Source organism: Oncorhynchus gorbuscha, linkage group LG05 (genome assembly GCF_021184085.1).
Source record: "Oncorhynchus gorbuscha isolate QuinsamMale2020 ecotype Even-year linkage group LG05, OgorEven_v1.0, whole genome shotgun sequence".
Lineage (NCBI taxonomy): Eukaryota > Metazoa > Chordata > Actinopteri > Salmoniformes > Salmonidae > Oncorhynchus > Oncorhynchus gorbuscha.
Window position 1 is genome coordinate 76,739,601 of NC_060177.1, and position 20,229 is coordinate 76,759,829.

A 20,229-nucleotide genomic window follows, 5' to 3' on the forward strand; every position below is an offset into this window, starting at 1 on the left:
TTATCAGGTTCAACTATCTTTTCCAACAAAAATCATGTTGTCTTTTTTGGTTTTATGGAGTCTTGAATTAACACTGTCTTCGTGGATTGAATACAACTTTCTTGGGGTCTACAAAAATCTCTACTCTCTTCTTTGAGGTCAATACTTGTTTATTGTGTGCCATGTCATTTGAGTGAAATGTTTTCAGTGAAATATCTGTAGGCTATGTCTTCAATAACCAGCCTTTTTCACATTCCAAGCCCTCGGCTTTCTTATGTGTATTGTATTTTCCTTGTCCCAATTCTCCACCCTTCTCCAAAGGTGTAGATTTGTAAACTCCCCGTCGTGGATTTTATAAGCATAGGATTGGTGTAAGCATTGGCTAGAGGGAGTTTTCACCATTTTGAAATGGTGGAAGTGCACATTTCATGAAAAAGGGTGGAGAATCTGGTCACAGCCTATCTATATCTATGTTTTACATTGAGTGGTTTGCCTAACGTTGTCTTGATGTTGTTTGTTGTAATGTTTATCATCCTCCAGAGGAGGAGAAGCCTGTGCTGGGCAAACTGACAGTGTCAGACGTGTCGTGGGACAGCTTCCTGGTGTCCTGGGTCACTGAGGAGGGAGACTTTGATGGCTTTGTGGTTGAGGTGACAGACGCAGAGGCAGGGGTAGACTGGCAGAACCACACCCTGCAAGATGCGGCCCAGAGCCTAGGCATCGTAGGCCTCTCTCCCGCCACCTGGTACAATGTCAGTCTGTATGGGCTGTTCAAGGGGGCCCTGTTGGGGCCTGTCTATGCAGACACCATCACAGGTATCACCACTTACTTAGTAAATCCTCTGTCTGTCTGACTAAATATTTGAATTAACATCACAATCTTTTTCTCCCTCTTCTTGAAAGAGGCTTGATTTAATCCATGGTATCATCTTGTCTCTTTATACTGTAGTGTACACCCTATTATCCATTTGTACACCAATAGAACTTTATTTATCTGTTTTCCCACCAACAACACTTTACCTCTGATCTCTTCTTACAATAACTGTCTAATGGTGATAAGTTACCAGTCCAGCCACTGCGGAAGTTCTTTGCCCCTTAGTCATTTCCACCATACAAAACCCCCAGCCTGTTTTAACCTCTTGCCATTCAAATGCCTCAACCATCATCACCTAGCAACACCATATCACCCATTATGTGGGTTTCCCTCACCTTGATGCAGTGACTGTAAAATATATTTTCGAAACCAACCGTCCACAGTATAGAACCACCCCACCCAGACAAAACCCATTCAGTTGACATGAGGCCTGACCTGGCCTGCAGTGGATCCACCTTTGAGCCACCCTAAGCAGACTACAGTACAGCATGTGCCTGTCAGGGCGTACCATGAGAGAACATGTCTGGAGAATCTCTGAGATGTCAGCCGACCCACGTGTTGTGATCTGTACCCTGGGTAGTGACTGACTGACTGTCTGACAGTATAAACCCAACAGGTGCATTGACTCTAGCCAAGCCATCTGTTTTTGACAGCATAGAGTACCTAGACGAACCTGGCCTCTGCATACTTCTGCTGCCATGGAGAATAATAGCTGTCATTCAGACCAGCCAGAGCCCTGGTACCTCCCGTTCTCCCCTAAACACACATATAGAGGCCAGGCTGCACACACTTCGCACACATAGCTTTGTTCTTTTGAGGTCTTCCCTCACCTACTGAAAACCTGCCTCAAATTACTTCTCACTCATCTACTAATTTGGTAACTTTCCCAGTGAATAAAAGGGATTTATTTCAAACAATCTCTTCAAAGCTCATTTAAAACAGTTCTTCACGTTTTTCATCTTATCCTCATGGTATAAACAATCTAGGTATGTATTGTATCATTGTATCAGTCAAAGCACGCTGTAGTTCAGCTGTTCCCACATAATGACGATTCGGCAAATGGATGGAGAGAGTTAATGGTTTCTTCAAGTCCCTGAGAAGATTTTTTCTAATCTGTGAGGGCTTTGTTCACCTCTCTCCCTAGACTCAGACCATTCTGCGTCTCTCCTACACCCGCTCTGCTCCGCTCCCACACCCGCTCTGCTCCGCTCCCAGACCCGCTCTGCTCCGCTCCCACACACGCTCTGCTCCGCTCCCAGACCCGCTCTGCTCCGCTCTGCTCCGCTCCCACACACGCTCTGCTCCGTTCCCAGACCCGCTCTGCTCCGCTCTGCTCCGCTCCCACACCCGCTCTGCTCCGCTTCCACACCCGATCTGCTCCGCTCCCACACCCGCTCTGCTCCGCTCCCACACCCGCTCTGCTCCCTCCCAGACCGCTCTTCTCTGCTCCGCTCTGCTCCTCCCAGACCGCTCTGCGTCTCTCCTACACCCGCTCTACTCCTTTCCCAGACTGCTCTACTCCTCTCGGCTCCTCTCCCAGACCGCTCTGCGTCTCTCCCACACCCGCTCTGCTCCTCTCCCAGAACACCTCCCAGAACGCTCTACTCCTCTGCTCTGCGCTCCCACCCGCTTTACTCCTTTCCCAGACTGCTCTAGCCTCTCGGATCCACCCTGCTCCTCTCCCAGACCGTTCTGCTCCTGCTCCGCTCCCACACCCGCTCTGCTCCGCTCCCACACCCGCTCTGCTCCGCTCCCACACCCGCTCTGCTCCGCTCCCACACCCGCTCTGCTCAGCTCCCACACCCACTCTGCTCCGCTCCCAGACCGCTCTTCTCTGCTCCGCTCTGCTCCTCTCCCAGACCGCTCTGCGTCTCTCCTACACCCGCTCTACTCCTTTCCCAGACTGCTCTACTCCTCTCGGCTCCTCTCCCAGACCGCTCTGCGTCTCTCCCACACCCGCTCTGCTCCGCTCCCAGACCGCTCTTCTCTACTCCTCTCGGCTCCACTCTCAGAACACTCTGCTCCTCTCCCAGAACGCTCTACTCCTCTCCCAGACCGCTCTGCGTCTCTCCTACACCCGCTTTACTCCTTTCCCAGACTGCTCTAGCCTCTCGGCTCCACTCCCAGACCGCTCTGCTCCTCTCCCAGACCGTTCTGCTCCTCTCCCAGACCGTTCTGCTCCTCTCCCAGACCGCTCTGCTCCTCTCCCAGACCATTCTGCTCCTCTCCCAGACCGTTCTGCTCCTCTCCCAGACCGTTCTGCTCCTCTCCCAGACCATTCTGCTCCTCTCCCACACCCACTCTGCTACTTTCCCAGACTGCTCTGCTCCTCTCCCACACCCACTCTGCTCCTCTCCCACACCTTCTCTGCTCCTTTCCCAGATCGCTCTGCTCCTCTCCCACACCCTCTCTGCTCCTCTCACAGACCGCTCTGCTACTCTTCCAGACCATTCTTCTCCTCAATCTCATGCTCACACTGACACTGTGTCCTGGAGCCTGGTGTTGGGATGCCAGGGACTGCTAGAGCCTGGTGTTGGGATGTCAGGGACTGCTAGAGCCTGGTGTTGGGGTGCCAGGGAATGCTGGAGCCTGGTGTTGGGATGCCAGGGACTGCTAGAGCCTGGTGTTGGGGTGCCAGGGAATGGTGGGGCTGGTGCACATGTTTCCACTTCTGGGTTGCATCCCAAATGGCACCCTATTCTCATAAATAGTGCACTACTTTTTTACTATCACACTCTCTCCCTCCCTGCTTCCTTGACTGACTAGCTGCCCAGCTAAAGAAGCCCTGCTCCACTCCTAACGAAGAGTGACAGCTACCCAGGATTTTTGTGATATGGTTTTCATTTTCCACCACTTCTTCTCACAACAACTGCCTTGCGCAGTTCCCTCATTTCCAGTCAGCCCAATCCTCTGGGTTCACACTGGCTCAGGCACCTAATGTTTGTTGTAGTGTTCTAACGAGTCATGTCCCTGTATCTAGTCAGGCAGCACTGAGGCGGCACAGTCAGTCCACGGTCTATGTCTGACTGTCCTTCTCTCGGACAGAGCTACACTAGAAATACTTTAGAACCACCCTGGCCCATATTCCATCCATCTGCAGCTCTGAATCTCCAGGAAGCAGCTTTAGTTGTAATAAACTGCTGTCTGTATGGTGCAGATGGCCAGTCTGCTAGCACACCCTCTCTCTCTCTGGCTGATACAGCTATACACTCTAGCAGCTGTAGACTAGCAGCTGTAGACTCTAGCATCTCTAGACTCTAGCAGCTGTAGACTCTAACAGATGTAGATTCTAACAGATGTAGACTAACCAAATGTAGACTAAACAATGTAGACTCAGCTGTAGACTCTAGCAGATGTAGACTCTAGCAGATGTAGACTCTAGCAGATGTAGACTCTAGCAGATGTAGAATCTAGCAGATGTAGACTCTAGCAGATGTAGACTAGCAGATGTAGACTCTAGCAGGTGTAGAATCTAGCAGATGTAGACTCTAGCAGATGTAGAATCTAGCAGATGTAGACTCCAGCAGATGTAGACTCTAGCAGATGTAGACTCTAGCAGATGTAGACTCTAGCAGATGTAGAGTCTAGCAGATGTAGACTCTAGCAGATGTAGACTCTAGCAGATGTAGACTCTAACAGATGTAGATTCTAACAGATGTAGACTAACCAATGTAGACTAAACAATGTAGACTCAGCTGTAGACTCTAGCAGATGTAGACTAGCAGATGTAGAGTCTAGCAGATGTAGACTCTAGCAGATGTAGACTCTAGCAGATGTAGACTCTAGCAGATGTAGACTCTAGCAGATGTAGACTCTAACAGATGTAGACTCTAGCAGATGTAGACTCTAGCAGATGTAGACTCTAGCAGATGTAGACTCTAGCAGATGTAGACTCTAACAGATGTAGACTCTAACAGATGTAGACTCTAACAGATGTAGACTCTAACAGCTGTAAACTCCTGTTGGCTCCACTCCTCTCCTTTTCATCAGGCATTATTAGCTACTGGTAACGACTAGTTTACACTGTTGTTTTTTGCAACTCTTTGTAAGCACAGACCCATCTGCAATGACGTAGTCACCCAGACTCTTAAAACTCTAGTCAAACCCTGACTTTCTGTCTCTTATGTTGCTTTTCTTCTGATAGATGACCTTCGTTTCAGTGTATTATGGAATTGATGCACAAATCCCATGTACGTTATTTTTGCAGTCACAGCATCAATAAACTGAGGGTTGAATTTTATCACACTAGCTGGTGAATAACAACATACCTACCTGCACCAATAAAATACATATCTTTCCCTTCATGATCACCACAGTGGCTGTGATAGGTACACAAGTGGTATAAACATTTATAACTTACATAATGAATACTGGTGAAACACACGGTCAACATCTTCAGGAAAATAACAACTTTTAATTATTTTCATCTTGCAAACCTACTCTTCTCGTTTGACTCATATGGATCCCTAAATTGATATGGGTCCAGAACTAGTATTTGATATTTTATTAGGATCCAAATGACCTGCTGCAAAAGTAGTAGCTACTCCTCCTGGGGTGGGCATAAAACATGACATAATAAAGAACACTAATAGACAAGTACATCACAAGGTCAGAACTACATCTATTTCAAATAAGTATACACACTTTCATACATTTCTGCTTTCATGATCATGTGATTGTCTATAGTAAATACATACAATATGGAATAACTGTAAATGATCTTCTGTAATCTTCATAAGCACTTCCTAAAGTGCTCTTGAGGCCTAAAGAGGATGGAAACAACATGTCTTCCCTTATCACTCAGAAGCTGAACCCATCGTGGAGCATCTCTTGGTCTCTGACATCACCCCAGACAGCTGTAAAGTGGCCTGGTTGGCTGAAGAGAACCTCTTTGATAGTTTTGTCATTGTGATCAATGATACTAGCGACGACCTCGCTTCTCCGCAAGAGGTGGTCGTGCCCGGCGAGGAGAGAACAACGGTGCTTACTGAGCTAATTGACGACACAGAGTACGAAATTGAGCTGTATGGGGTCATTTCTGGACGGCACTCAGACTCTATCTCCGGGGTGGCCAAAACAGGTACATGGTATGACATCACACCACCAATGGTGTAGGGCTGCTGGAGAGATGATGCTAGGAATGTGTGCAGCAGCTTTCAATATTGTAAACTATATTTTCTCTTTCTCCATGTTGTCAGTTTGCAGTCTTACAATAACAGTATGAAAATAGGGTCAAAATGGGTCAATGTTTATACAATTATCTAATTTCTTTATCGTTGCAGTCGTTTTTGTTTACTAACCTGATAACATTGTGTATAATATTTGTTCAAGGCAGCAATCTGGTAGAATTATAATTAACTTTGCAAATGGAAGTTATTAAGCCTATTTAATGGAGTCCTTAGGTTGTCATGAATGTTTCATTTAAACCAGCTTGGGATGCCTTGTGTGTCTTGTGCCAAAAATGTGTGTGATGGGTCTCATGGTGTTTTTTCTCATCCTCATCATGTCTGTTCAGTGTTCACTGTCCTGTCATTGTCTCGTCTGTCAGCTCTCCTGTGTGGTTCCAGTGGAATCATCCAGCAACCCTCTCCTCTAAAGCCAGCTCCAGTATATGTGAACCAACACACTCTGTCTGTCTGTCTCACTGTCTGCCTGTCAGGGTAAACACAGCATTCAGCCTCTGATGGCCTCCCATTCATGGGGATACAGAGAACTGCTCAGGAGATTTATTCAACTCTTCACTTGCTCAGTTTTTTTTGTCTCTATCTGTCAAGTTGTCTCCAATGTTGTCTTTGACTGTCCAGCCCCAATGGGGTTTTTCTAATTGTCTTTAGGGAAATTGTCTGTCTGTGTGTTGAGTGTCTGAATGGGTGTCTCTCTCTCTCTGGTCGTCCCCTGCTTTCTCTGCTGGGGGTATGGCTTCACTCTCGGGTCCGATGGCCCTGATGCATGTTTCACTTTTGTGTGTCTGTAATGTGTGTCTGTAATGGGGGCAAGTTAATCTCCCCGTGTCGTGTTTGTCAAGGAAGATGCTGTGGCCCAGCGTTGACGACAGGCTTTGGGAGCCTTGGCTTCTTTGTCTGTGTCTGTTTCTCTTTCTCTACTTTAGTTGGTAGTTGTCAATAATGTGTATTTTCTGGGTAATTAAGGCATTTAAAAAAATCCTATGGACGTTTTTTAGGAATGGGATCTTTAGGAATCTTTAGTTATGCTTTAGGGGTGTTTTCCTTTCTTTTGTCATTTATTTGGAAGCAGTCATCTTTTATTGAGAGATATCCTATGATCTGGAGCCATTTCCTTAAAGCATCTCAGAGTAGAAGTGTTGATTTAGCTTTTGTCCATATGATCTTATTGATTATTATCTAAAAAGGCAAAAATGATCTCCTACTCTGAGACACTTTGTGGTTTTCATTCCCCTTCACTTACAAATCTGCCCCCTAAGTTCCTACCTGTGTTCTGTTTGTTTGGTGTCCTCTGTATCCTTATGTTCCCCTATGCCAGGCCTGGGCACTCCCAAGGGCATCCATTTCTCTGATGTCACTGATACCTCGGCCATTGTACACTGGACAATCCCCAGGGCTCGAGTGGACAGCTACCATGTCACCTATGTCCCTGCTCAGGGAGGTGAGTACCTACAGACATACATACTGTACAGGCATATACCCTATATCTATGCTATATCTATAGGGTTAGGGTTAGGGTTCGGGTTCTCCCGAGTGGCGCTGGGGTCTAAGGCACTACATCGCAGTGCTAGAGGCGTCATTACAGACACCTCAAATCCAGGCTGTATCACAACCGGCCGTGATTGGGTTTCCCATAGGGTCGCGCACAATTGGCCCAGCGTCGTCCATATTTGGCCGGTGTAGGCCGTCATTGTAAATAAGAATTTGTTCTTAACTGACTTGCCTAGTTAAATAATGGTTAAATAAAATAAATACATTTGTACTTATACTGTAGATACAGCTACACAAAAGTATGTGGACACCTGCTTGTTGAACATCTCATTCCAAAATCTTGGGCATTAATATGGAGTTGATCCCCTTGTTACTGCTATAACAGCCTTCACTCTTCTGGGAAGGCTTTCCACTAGATGTTGGAACATTTCTGCGGGGACTTTAGTGAGGTCAGGCACTGATGTTGGGCAATTCGATCTGGCTGACAGTCAGCGTTCCAATTCATCCCAAAGGTGTTCGATGGTATTGAGGTCAGGGCTCTGTGCAGGCCAGTCAAGTTCTACCATACCAGGCATTGTCATGCTGAAACAGGAAAGGGCCCTCCCCAAACTGTTGCCACAAAGTTGGAAGCACAGAATCGTTTAGAATATACGTGTATGCTGTAGCATTAAGATTTCCCTTAAGTGGAACAAAGGGGCCTAGCCCAAATAATGAAAAACAGCCCCAGACCATTTTTCCTCCTCCACTAAACTTTACAGTTGGCACTGTGCATTCGGGCAGGTAGTGTTCTCCTGGCATCCGCCAAACTCCGATCTGTCTGTTGGACTGCCAAATCGTGATGCTTGATTCATCACTCCAGCGAACGTGTTTCCACTGCTCCAGAGTCCAATGGCGGTGAGATTTACACCACTCCAGCCAACGCTTGGCATTACTCATGGTGATCTTAGTCGAGTGTGCTGCTCCTCTGCCATGGAAACTAATTTCACGAAGCTCCCAACGAACAGTTATGGTGTTGACATTGCTTCTAGAGGCAGTTTGGAACTCAGTAGTGAATGTTGCAACAGACAGACAATTTTTACGGACTACGCGCTTCAGCACTCAGCGGAGCAGTTCTGTGAGTTTGTGTGGCCTCCCACTTCGTGGCTGAGCCCTTGTTGCTCCTAGACTTTCCACTTCACAATAGCAGCACTTACAGTTGACCGGGAAGCTCTAGAAGGGAAGAAATTTGAGAACTGACTTGTTGGAAAGATGACATCCTATGACTGTGCCAAGTTGAAAGTCACTGAGCTCTTCAGTTAAGCCATTCTCCTGCCAATGTTTGTCTATGAAGATTGCATGGCTATGTGCTCGATTTTATACACCTGTCAGCAACCGGTGTGGCTGAATAGCCGAATCCACTAATTTGGCCATGTAGTTTATACCTATGCTATATATATATCTATACTGCACCTCCTTTTGCCATTAGAATAGCTTCAATTCAGTGGTGCATGGACTCCACAAGGTGTCAAAATCATTTCATTGGGATGCTGGCCCATGTTGACTCCAATGCTTCCCACAGTTGTGTCAAGTTGGCTGAATGTCCTTTGGGTGGTGGACCATTCTTGATAAATACGGGAAACTGTTAAGCGTGAATAACTCAGTAGTTCTTGACACAAACTGGTGCGCCTGGCACCTGCTACCATATCCTGTTCAAAGGCACTTCAATATGTTGTCTTACCCATTCACCCCCTGAATCCATGGCTCAATTGTCTCAAGGCTTAAAAGTCCTTCTTTAACCTGTCTCCTCCTCTTCATCTACACTGATTGAAGTGGGTTTAACAAGTGTCATCAATAAGGGATCATAGCTTTCACCTGGGTTTACCTGGTCAGTCTGTCATGGAAAGAGCAGGAGTGCTGAATGTTTTGTATACTCAGCGTATATACTATGCTATACATACACTGGCTGCAAACCAGAGGAAACACATTTACATGTGTGGTGTGGTCACATGGACTTTATTTTATCATTTGAAAATAAGTAAGGTAGGATTTTGGAGTCTCAGTAGAGAGAACAGATTATTCTGTGGAATTCTATGCTAGTCTTCTTCTTCCCTCTAGTGGCTGTTCTGCCTCTGTGAGGTGTTGTGGCAGTTTGAAGTGCAACCCAACACAACTTTGATGTGAACTGCTTCACTACTGGTTCACTCTTTTACTGGTTTGCTGCTTGATGATAAAACATATTATTTGTGATATGGATTGAATAAATAATAGCCAATACAGAATCGGACGTTTGACCAAAACATGTCCTATAATTCATTATTGATTCTATATAATTCTATGTCATTTGATGGTCTGACTGACCTTGTCCCTTTCTTCACATGTATGTGTGCAGGTGCTCCTCAGACTGTGACAGTGGGTGGCACTGAGTCTCAGAAGGTGCTGTCCAACCTGACCCCTGGAGTGACCTACCAGTTGACAGTCATCTCTGTGAAGGGACAGAAGGAGAGTGAGCCTGGCTCCAGCAGCGTCACCACAGGTGTGTGTCACACCTGTCAAAACACAAGGGATGCATCCCAAATGGCACCCTATTCCCTATTTAGTGCACTACTTTGGACCACATCACTATAAGCCCCTGTCAAAAGCAATGCACCACAAAGGGAAAAGGGTGCCATTTGGGACATAGCGTTTGGAGTATGGTAACAAGAGCCTACATACACATACAACACCAAAACAATAATAGCTTAGTCTTTGTATGCCCTGCAGACAAAATGTGATACATTCAACACAATTAAACAAAGCATCAAACGTTGATGGTGACAACCAAGTTGGTGATAGGTCTATAAAGGCTGAGCACGAAGCCCATTGTGACAGCTGTTAGTGTGTACAGATGGAGCATGGCTGGGGGTGGATAGGTTTCCTGTTTCTTACAACAGAAGACAATGGCTCTGTCCTTGGGGAGGTGTTTGATGTGGCTCTGCTCAGGGTAACCACGTTGCGTGTGTGTGCGTCTGTGTGTGTTCTGTGTGTGTTCTATCTGACAGCTCTGGACAAGCCCCGTGGCCTGACTGTAGTCAACATCAACGACACAGATGCTCTGCTCCACTGGCAGCCTTCCATCGCCACTGTAGACGGATATGTCATCACCTACAGCGCAGACACTGGTAGGGTATCGCACACACCTACAGCGCAGACACTGGTAGGGTATCACACACACCTACAGCGCAGACACTGGTAGGGTATCGCACACACCTACAGCGCAGACACTGGTAGGGTATCGCACACACCTACAGCGCAGACACTGGTAGGGTATCGCACACACCTACAGCGCAGACACAGCGCAAACACTGGTAGGGTATCGCACACACCTACAGCGCAGACACTGGTAGGGTATCGCACACACCTACAGCGCAGACACTGGTAGGGTATCGCACACACCTACAGCGCAGACACTGGTAGGGTATCGCACACACCTACAGCGCAGACACTGGTAGGGTATCGCACACACCTACAGCGCAGACACTGGTAGGGTATCGCACACACCTACAGCGCAGACACAGTGCAGACACTGGTAGGGTATCGCACACACCTACAGCGCAGACACTGGTAGGGTACAGCGCAGACATCGCACACACCTACAGCGCAGACACTGGTAGGGTATCGCACACACCTACAGCGCAGACACTGGTAGGGTATCGCACACACCTACAGCGCAGACACTGGTAGGGTATCGCACACACCTACAGCGCAGACACTGGTAGGGTATCGCACACACACACCATCTGGATGTACTATACTCTATATTATCAGGGCTTATAGGAGAAAATGCGTTGCATTCACCTTCATTGTTTTCATTTCATTTCATTAATATCCTTACAGACATATGTTGATCTGGTTGTTAATGTCTCTATCTGTCCCTGTCTTTGTCTCTGTCTCAATCCCTGTCCTGGTCTCTGTCACTGTCTTTGCCCCTGTTGCTGTCTCTGTTTTAGTCTCTGTCCCTGTCCCTGTCTTTGTCTTTATTTCTATAGCTGTCTTTGTCTCTGTCTTTGTATGTCTCTGTCCCTATCTCTGTATGTCTCTGTCCTTGTCTCTGTCTTTATTTCTACATCTGTCTTTGTCCCTGTCCCTGTCTTTATTTCTATATCTGTCTCTGTCTCTGTCCCTGTCTCTGTCTTTATTTATAATTCTGTGTTTGTATCTGTCCCTGTCTCTGTCTTTATTTCTATATCTGTCTCTGTCTCTGTCCCTGTCCCTGTCTCTGTCTTTATTTATAAATCTGTGTTTGTATCTATTTCTATTTCTATATCGGTCTCTGTCTTTATTTCTATATCTGTCTCTGTATCTGTCCCTGTCTCTGTCTTTATTTCTATATCTGTGTCTGTTTCTATTTCTATATCTGTCTCTGTCTCTGTCTCTGTCTCTGTCTCTGTCTCTGTCTCTGTCTCTGTCTCTGTCTCTGTCTCTGTCTCTGTCTCTGTCTCTGTCTCTGTCTTTATTTATAAATCTGTGTTTGTCTCTGTCCCTATTTCTATTTCTATATTGGTCTCTGTCTTTATTTCTATATCTGTCTATGTCTCTGTCTCTGTCCCTGTCCCTGTCTTTATTTATATTTATATATCTGTCTCTGTCTCTGTCCCTGTCTCTGTCTTTATTTCTATATCTGTCTCTGTATCTTTCCCCGTCTCTGTCTTTATTTCTATATCCATATATTTGTCTGTTTCTATTTCTATATCTGTCTATGTCTCTGTCCCTGTCTCTGTTTCTATTTCTATATCTGTCTATGTCTCTGTCCCTGCCTCTGTCTTTATTTATATTTATATATCTGTCTCTGTCCCTGTCTCTGTCTTTATTTCTATATCTGTCTATGTCTCTGTCCCTGCCTCTGTCTTTATTTATATTTATATATCTGTCTCTGTCCCTGTCTCTGTCTTTATTTCTATATCTGTCTCTGTCCCTGTCTCTGTCTTTATTTCTATATCTGTCTCTGACTCTGTATCTGTCCCTGTCTCTGTCTTTATTTCTATTTCTATATCTGTCTCTGTATCTGTCCCTGTCTCTGTCTTTATTTATATTTCTATATCTGTGTCTGTCTCTGTCCCTGCCTCTATTTCTATATCTGTCTCTCTCTCTGTCCCTGTCTCTGTCTTTATTTCTATATCTGTCTCTGTCTCTGTATCTGTCCCTGTCTCTGTCTTTATTTCTATTTCTATATCTGTGTCTGTCTCTGTCCCTGCCTCTATTTCTGTGTCTGTCTCTGTCCCTGCCTCTATTTCTATGTCTGTCTCTGTTTCTGTCCCTGCCTCTATTTCTATGTCTGTCTCTGTCTCTGTTTCTGTCCCTGCCTCTATTTCTATGTCTGTCTCTGTCCCTGCCTCTATTTATATGGCTGTCTCTGTCCCTGCCTCTATTTCTATGTCTGTCTCTGTCACTGTTTCTATCCCTGTGTCCCTGTGTATCCCTGTGTATCTGTCTTTGTCCCTGTCTTTGTCCCTGTCCCTGTCTCTGTCCCTGTTCCTGTCTCTCTCTCTGTCCATATTGCTATTTATATATCTGTCCCTGTCCCTGTCCCTGTTTCTATTTATGTCACTGTTTCTATCCCTGTGTCTATATCTGTCTTTGTCCCTGCATCTGTCTCTGTCCCTGTCACTGTCTATATCTGTCTTTGTCCCTGTCTTTGTCCCTGTTTCTGTCCCTGTTTCTCTCCCTCTCTCTGTTTATATTAATATTTATAAATCTGTCCCTGTCTCTGTCCGCGTCCCTGTCCCTGTCCCTGTCCCTGTCCCTGTCCCTGTCCCTGTCCCTGTCCCTGTCCCTGTCCCTGTCCCTGTCTCCCTGTCCCTATCTCTGTCTCTGTCTCTATCTCTGTCTCCTCACTGTTTCTGTGTGTTCTGTGTGCGCAGTTGTCCCAGTGATGGAGAGAGTGTCTGGAAACATTGTGGAGTTTGAGATAACCTCCTTGACCCCTGCCACCCACTACACTGTCAAGGTCTACGCCATGAGAGCGGCTGCTAAGAGCACCGCCACGACCACTGAGTTCACCACTGGTGGGTATATGGCCTAGGGGAGGCTGGACCTTCCCTCCCACACAAACATCCAAACAGCAGCTTTGATTAGTGCCTACGATTTTATTGTGAAACTGCTATGAAGCTGTATGCTCATTCAATTGTGGATCAACAACAGATCATATCAAATTCAAACCGAACAGGCAGACATTCATACAAAGCACTAATCTCTTTCTCCCTACTGCAGTTTCAGTATTTTCTGGCCCACTAACCCTACAGGTTACATAACTGTTATTTTTATGTTTAAAATGTACCTTTTTACCCCGTACCCTTTCAAACAGACAACCTGAACCTGGAAACAGAAGATTTAAAGAAGGTGAAATACTCTGTCTGAACGGGGTTTTCAGACCACTGTGTTCTCTCCCCTAGATGTAGATGCCCCTCAGGACCTGACAGCCAGTAGCATCCAGACAGAGAACGCCATGTTGACCTGGAAGGCCCCACGCGCTGACATCACCGGCTACATCCTCAGCTTTGAGTCAGCTGACGGCACAATCCGGGTCAGTGGTTGTCTGCATGGTGGAACCATAGAATGAAAATGATGAGAAGAACAGTCCTTCCTTGGTCAGATAGAGTATGGTTTTGTCCAAGAGTACATGATGATGCATCTTTGGGGAGTGTAAGAAAAAGCATTGATAATACACGTTTGGGATCTAGAACAGCATTATATACTTCTAAATCCAATGAGTCCCAAATGGCATCCTTTTCCCCATGTAGTGCACCCTAATGTATTAATAATGACGTATCTCTGACATTCTGACTGCTGGGTTGTGTTGTTCCTCCAGGAGGTTGTCCTGAGCCCCACAGCCACGTCCTACAACATGGCCCAGCTGAGTGCCTCCACTGAGTACTCCGTCAGACTGCTGGCCATCGCAGGGCCCAAGAGGAGCAGAGTCATCACCACTGTCTTCACCACCAGTGAGTGTTACCACAGTGATGTTGGTAGTCTGCCAACTCCAGACCGAATATACCCACTGGCAATAGGGTTAGGAATCCAGCCTCAGACTCTACTCTCTGTTTCCCTTTGGATTTGCCCCTGTCTCTACCTTCCGATTTGACACCGCCCATAAACCATAAAACACAAAAGTATATATTTTTAGAAAAAAACATGTTACCACTGCGACCCTCTGCTCTGCTCACCACCCAGTGTGGTAATCTCCGTCCCTTCTTTATTCATCTTCAGCTTAGAGTTTTCTGGGTAGCTGGAGCTGTTTAGTAACTCATCTTCTGTGTGTGTGTGTGTGTGTGTGTGTGTGTGTGTGTGTGTGTGTGTGTGTGTGTGTGTGTGTGTGTGTGTGTGTGTGTGTGTGTGTGTGTGTGTGTGTGTGTGTGTGTGTGTGTGTGTGTGTGTGTGTGTGTGTGTGTGTGTGTGTGTGTGTGTGTGTGTGTAGTTGGCGTGCTGTACAAACACCCCAGGGACTGCTCCCAGGCCTTGCTGAATGGAGACACAGCCTCTGGTGTCTACACCATCTACCTGGGTGGAGATGAGAGTCAGCCCATACAGGTCTACTGTGACATGGCCACAGATGGAGGTGGATGGATTGTAAGTCACTGGCTACTAGTATACTGTACAACCCAACTCCAAACCTTATTGATTCAGATCATAGGTGGCTGGTGACTGGAGGACAGCTCAGAGTAATGACTGGAATGAACAGATTCAACACCTGCATGGTTTCCGTTCTGTTCCAGTCATTCCTATGAACCAGTCACCCCATTTAAAGTGACACCAGGCTACACTGATTCAGATGACATGTCATGTAGTGTAATGGATCCTAGGGTAACATAATGAGCGATCTGGTGTTTGTCCCATTATACAGGTGTTTCTCAGACGGCAGAGTGGTAAACTGGAGTTCTTCCGCAACTGGAGGAACTACACTGCTGGCTTCGGTGACATGAACGACGAATTCTGGCTCGGTATGCTCATAATATGGAAGATATTATAGATCAACACATTCATTGATTTATTTTAATCCATTTAAGGTATATGAATATGAGAACTGTATTTGAATAAACTGTCCTCTTTTCCCCTATCATTTGTTACATATCACGTCTAAAAATTCCTCAGAAATTATTGTAAATCCCAACTGTCATATTTTCCCACAGGCCTGTCAAACCTCCATAAGATCACTGTAGTGGGACAGTACGAGCTGCGTGTAGACCTCAGAGACAAGGGGGATGTAGCTCATGCCCAGTACGACAAGTTCTCCATCTCTGATCCCCGCAGTCGCTACAAGGTCCACGTTGGAGGGTACAGTGGTACCGCAGGTATGACTTGCTTCTCTACAACCATTAGATAGCTAGTGCAAAGTCCAATGTGTGTCGGAAATGGCACCCTATTCCCTATTTGGACAACTACAAGGGTCCTAGGGCATTGGTCAAAAGGGTGCCATTTGTGGACACACAAAAAGTTAGAATAGATCTAAGTAATAAAGTAAGTATTGTTATTAGGTGAGGGTGAAGCGAGCAAGTATTCAACCTAAGCCTCCTTTCTGAAGTCTGTTTAGTTTGGTTCCTGCTTAAAGTTCTCTCTGCTGCCCCCTGTAGGTGATTCTATGACCTACCACCATGGTCGCCCATTCTCAACCTACGACCATGACAATGACATCGCAGTCACCAACTGTGCCCTGTCCTACAAGGGTGCCTTCTGGTATAAGAACTGCCATCGCGTCAACCTTATGGGACGATATGGCGATGACAGTCACAGCAAGGTGAGAGCACATATACTTGAAGATTCAATACTAGCAGGAATTTCTGTTTTCAAAAATACTGCTGTACTACAGTATTCAAACTTGTTGACTTTGAAAAGATAAGGGAGGAAATTCAAGGCATTTGTGTTAATAATATCAACCCCTCGCTACTAATATTACTGTGTGTTCTTCAGGGAGTGAACTGGTTCCATTGGAAAGGCCATGAGCACTCCGTTGAGTTTGCTGAGATGAAGATCAGGCCATCCAACTTCAGGAACTCTGAGGGAAGGAGAAAACGATCGTAAACCACCCGACCGATCCGCGCTACGACCCATCTCCTCGTGACCCCTGAACCTGTCCACCATCATCTGCCACTGCTGATTCCAGGTCTGCATCCCAAATGGCATTATATTCCCCATAAAGTGCACTGCTTTTGGCCAGGGCCAGTAGAGCTCTGGTCAAAGTGGTGCACTAAATAGAGAACAGGGTGCCATTTGGGACACAACCCACAATTCTCTGCAGCTACCAAAGCCACTGCTAAGAGCCCAGCCACCTCGAACTACACCCCTCCTCTTGCTCAATCACAGAACTAAGCACAGATACAGTAAAAATGTACTATAAATCCCACTATCCAACCCCTGATACAAAATGGTGCAGTTTAAATAGTGTCAATGCCAAATTGATGTGGAAAAATATGGATTTACACGTCACAAAGTAAACCCACAGATTATACTTGCACCAAAGAGAGTATAACATTCAAATCCCAAGTATAAAGCATTTGTTTCTTTCTTGTCACTATCATGTTACAGTAACACTACTCAGTGGAGGGGTGCATTTGAGTCTGGTCTGAGGTATTAACATGTAGAATACTGATGTTTTCTGCCTCTACAGTGTATCCATCTCCTCCAACCACAGTAGGCCATTAGAGTGTTTGCCAGGGTTGGGATCAGTTCGACTTGAAGGCAGTCAATTTAGAGAGTGATTTGAATGTAAAATGTAAAAAATATAACCATTTTTTAAATATATTGACATTTAAAAAAAAACGTTTATTGAGTAGTCATTGAGAATAATCCTCTTTTTAAATTATTGAATTGGAATTTCAGTTTACTTCCTGAATTGACTGCCTTCAATTCGAATCGACTCCAACCCTAGTGTTTGCAGAGGGCATGTTATACCATTAAACTGGATTATAGAAATGATATTCTTTGAATAACACACCACCCACACCAAGAGCACATACAGTACGTACCTTCAATTCAATCATCTGGGTGGAAGTGGTTATTGATCAAAAAGATTCTCCACATAAACCGCACAACTCATTCAAATGTAAAATATCTTTGTAAAGTGGAGAGAGCTCACAGAGAAAGGCTGCCTCATTCATTAGTCTATGTGTGACTCATTCTTTTTCACTTTATGATTCCCCTCTGTCGAAATCCCTTCTTCACCTCAACCTGCAAACTGTCTTCTGAAACAATATGGGCAGAATAAATGGCATTCTGAATAAAGCTAATCTGCTTCATCCCACACACCGGATGAATGACATGAGGTGTTTCCATTGATTGTGTGGGCTATACAGGCACTGTGCAATTGTCTCTTACACATGCAACTGAGCTAGTACTACTTTTTTCCACCAGCTATCATTCATTAGCTGAAGGACACAGAGAATTCTGTTTGATTTGTTTTCTATTTCCTAAAAAATCCAAGGCAGGACCTACAGTTCAATAAACAATGAAATGGTGGGGGATTGTTACATTTTTGCTACATGGGGAATACTTATATGGATGCAACAGGAGTCAGAGGAATATTGTGATGAAATATAGAAGATATGGATGCTTAAAATAGGCCAGTGGCCAATTCCAATTGACATTGTAAGGTCTTAGTGTTTACTTTGTTGTGAAACATCTATTTGGTCAGACCAAAATTATCTAGAGAGAAGTTCTTCTTGTTCTGTTCTGTTCTCCCCCTCCCCTCCCCCTGCTATGCCAGCAGACGAAACCACTGAGATCCCCCTCCCCATGAAATACCTGTGTAAATTAAAGTTTTTTAAATAATTGTTTTGTTTTTTGATTTTTGATTGTTTATAACTGGGTGAACAACAGGTGTTTCTCTGTAGCCCGTATTACAATAATAAAAAAAAGGTTTGTTTAAAAATGACGAGTCTAATATCTTTCTAAAGACAAAATGTTTCATAATGCAATAAGTCACTGTCAATTTGTTTTTACACTGCATATTGGTTTAATATTGGCAGTTGGCTCGTCACATTGACAGTCTCTATATAGCCTATCTTAGACAGGAGCGATTTATTGCACAGAGAAGATGTACACATCACAGTACTGAATAAGATTCTATGTTTTCATTGTGCACACATGTAGGTTTATGGTTTTACTTGTAAGCCTACTATATTTGTGTTCTCTTACAGACAAGAAACTCAGTCAAATAACATAATAGGAAAATAACATGATAGAACAGCTCACTTTTCCGTATGCCACAATAGTCACTGTCACTGGATTTACTACATGAGTTGCTGGGTATTTGGGGTGGCTTCCAGAAAGGCCACCTCACCTGCTGATGTCTCATCCAGTCTTTCTTATGTACTAAAAGTAAAAACTACAACTAGGACATTGTTGTAAAGAATGTGCATCGAGGCAATGTTTTTTAAAGTCATACGCAATATCCTGAACTTGACTGGTGTTTGCTGGTAAAATGAGGTTAAAGGTTAATTATCAACCTCACTAGGTTTAAAATGTTGTTGATGTAAAATGAGATCATGCCGAACAGCAGCAAAGACCTGTAGTTCCACTTTATGAACAGCTGATGGCAGAGTTGACCCACTTTCACTATAACGAGGTGGAAGTGAACAGATCAGCATCAAATCAATCAGATTTTATTGGTCACATACACATATTTAGCAGATGTTATTGTCAGTGTTGAGAAATGCTTGCATCACTGTTCAATTGAGTGGTGTATTATGGAAAGAATATCATTAAACGTCATATTCTTTTATCATATTAATTGGAGTGCAAACATATCAATAAACAAAATGAATCCTACTTCAGAAACTGCATTCTACATTCGGGACAGTATATCTTCCTCGTCGGTACTGAATAGTGTTACTCTACAAGTATGCCATACTCCGAATTCATCTGACTCTTTCTTTAATGCAATTTACTTTAACTGAGAAATGTAGCTGTTTGATGTTTTACGAGCATTTTCGCTACACCCGCAATAACATCTGCTAAATATGTGTATGTGACCAATAAAATCTGATTCAATTGGATTTGTTATACATTTAGCAATCCATGTCATCATTATTAAATGTTTGTTGTTGGTGACTGTTATGTAACGTAATTGCTTTGAGAAAACAATGAAGTAACGAAGAAAAATGAAGATGCTGTGTAATTACCGGGTGGTTGGATGATGAAATGATGATAGAATGATAGAATCTCTCCGTAGAAGTAGAGAGATGTGTCAGTGTGTGGGATCAGAAATAGGCTGATGATTCATGAACACTAGAGTGGAGCCTGGCTCTCTCAGCCAACTTGCAGCAGATGGCTGACGAACAGGAAAACTGTAAGACCAGTCACACTAACTATAGAACAATAAGACAGTGAGAAACAACAAGTTTCAGCCGTTCTTTGATATGTTACTCTTCCTTTCCCCCTGTTATAATCATTTCATTCCCACACTCTCAGAGGGAGTTTATGCTTAGACTGGTGCACTCAAGCCTGTAAAACAAACGTGTTCCTGCTTATCACCCGATGTCTTCATGCAATCTCTGTTTGACTTGACATTGTTCCTAGAAATATTGCTGGTTCATATAACGCATGTGTGTAACATTAAATATATGGTCCCATATAGCTCAGTTGGTAGAGAATGGTGTTTGCAACACCAGAATAATGGGTTAAATTCCCAGGACTACCAATATGTCAAATGTGTGCATGCATGACTGTACATTTCTTTGGATAAAAGTGTCTGTT

At 44.7% G+C, this 20,229-nt stretch overlaps 1 protein-coding gene across 2 annotated transcripts in view; it reads left to right on the forward strand.

Moving 5' to 3' along the window:
- The window catches only part of LOC124036518 (tenascin-like), a 93,743-nt gene extending 75,346 nt beyond the window's left edge, over nucleotides 1-18,397 (forward strand). The window contains exons 11-23 of one of the 2 annotated variants that reach the window (XM_046351202.1): nucleotides 520-795; nucleotides 5,658-5,933; nucleotides 7,355-7,477; nucleotides 9,896-10,039; nucleotides 10,545-10,664; nucleotides 13,404-13,547; nucleotides 13,935-14,065; nucleotides 14,351-14,483; nucleotides 14,957-15,108; nucleotides 15,383-15,479; nucleotides 15,669-15,830; nucleotides 16,110-16,273; nucleotides 16,447-18,397. In XM_046351202.1, the coding sequence (XP_046207158.1) occupies nucleotides 520-795; nucleotides 5,658-5,933; nucleotides 7,355-7,477; nucleotides 9,896-10,039; nucleotides 10,545-10,664; nucleotides 13,404-13,547; nucleotides 13,935-14,065; nucleotides 14,351-14,483; nucleotides 14,957-15,108; nucleotides 15,383-15,479; nucleotides 15,669-15,830; nucleotides 16,110-16,273; nucleotides 16,447-16,557 (2,033 nt within the window). In that variant the 3' untranslated portion in view covers nucleotides 16,558-18,397. The remainder of the gene's footprint in view (nucleotides 1-519; nucleotides 796-5,657; nucleotides 5,934-7,354; nucleotides 7,478-9,895; nucleotides 10,040-10,544; nucleotides 10,665-13,403; nucleotides 13,548-13,934; nucleotides 14,066-14,350; nucleotides 14,484-14,956; nucleotides 15,109-15,382; nucleotides 15,480-15,668; nucleotides 15,831-16,109; nucleotides 16,274-16,446) is intronic. The other variant, XM_046351203.1, reaches the window with a different exon arrangement.
- Nucleotides 18,398-20,229: the final 1,832 nt, after the last annotated feature.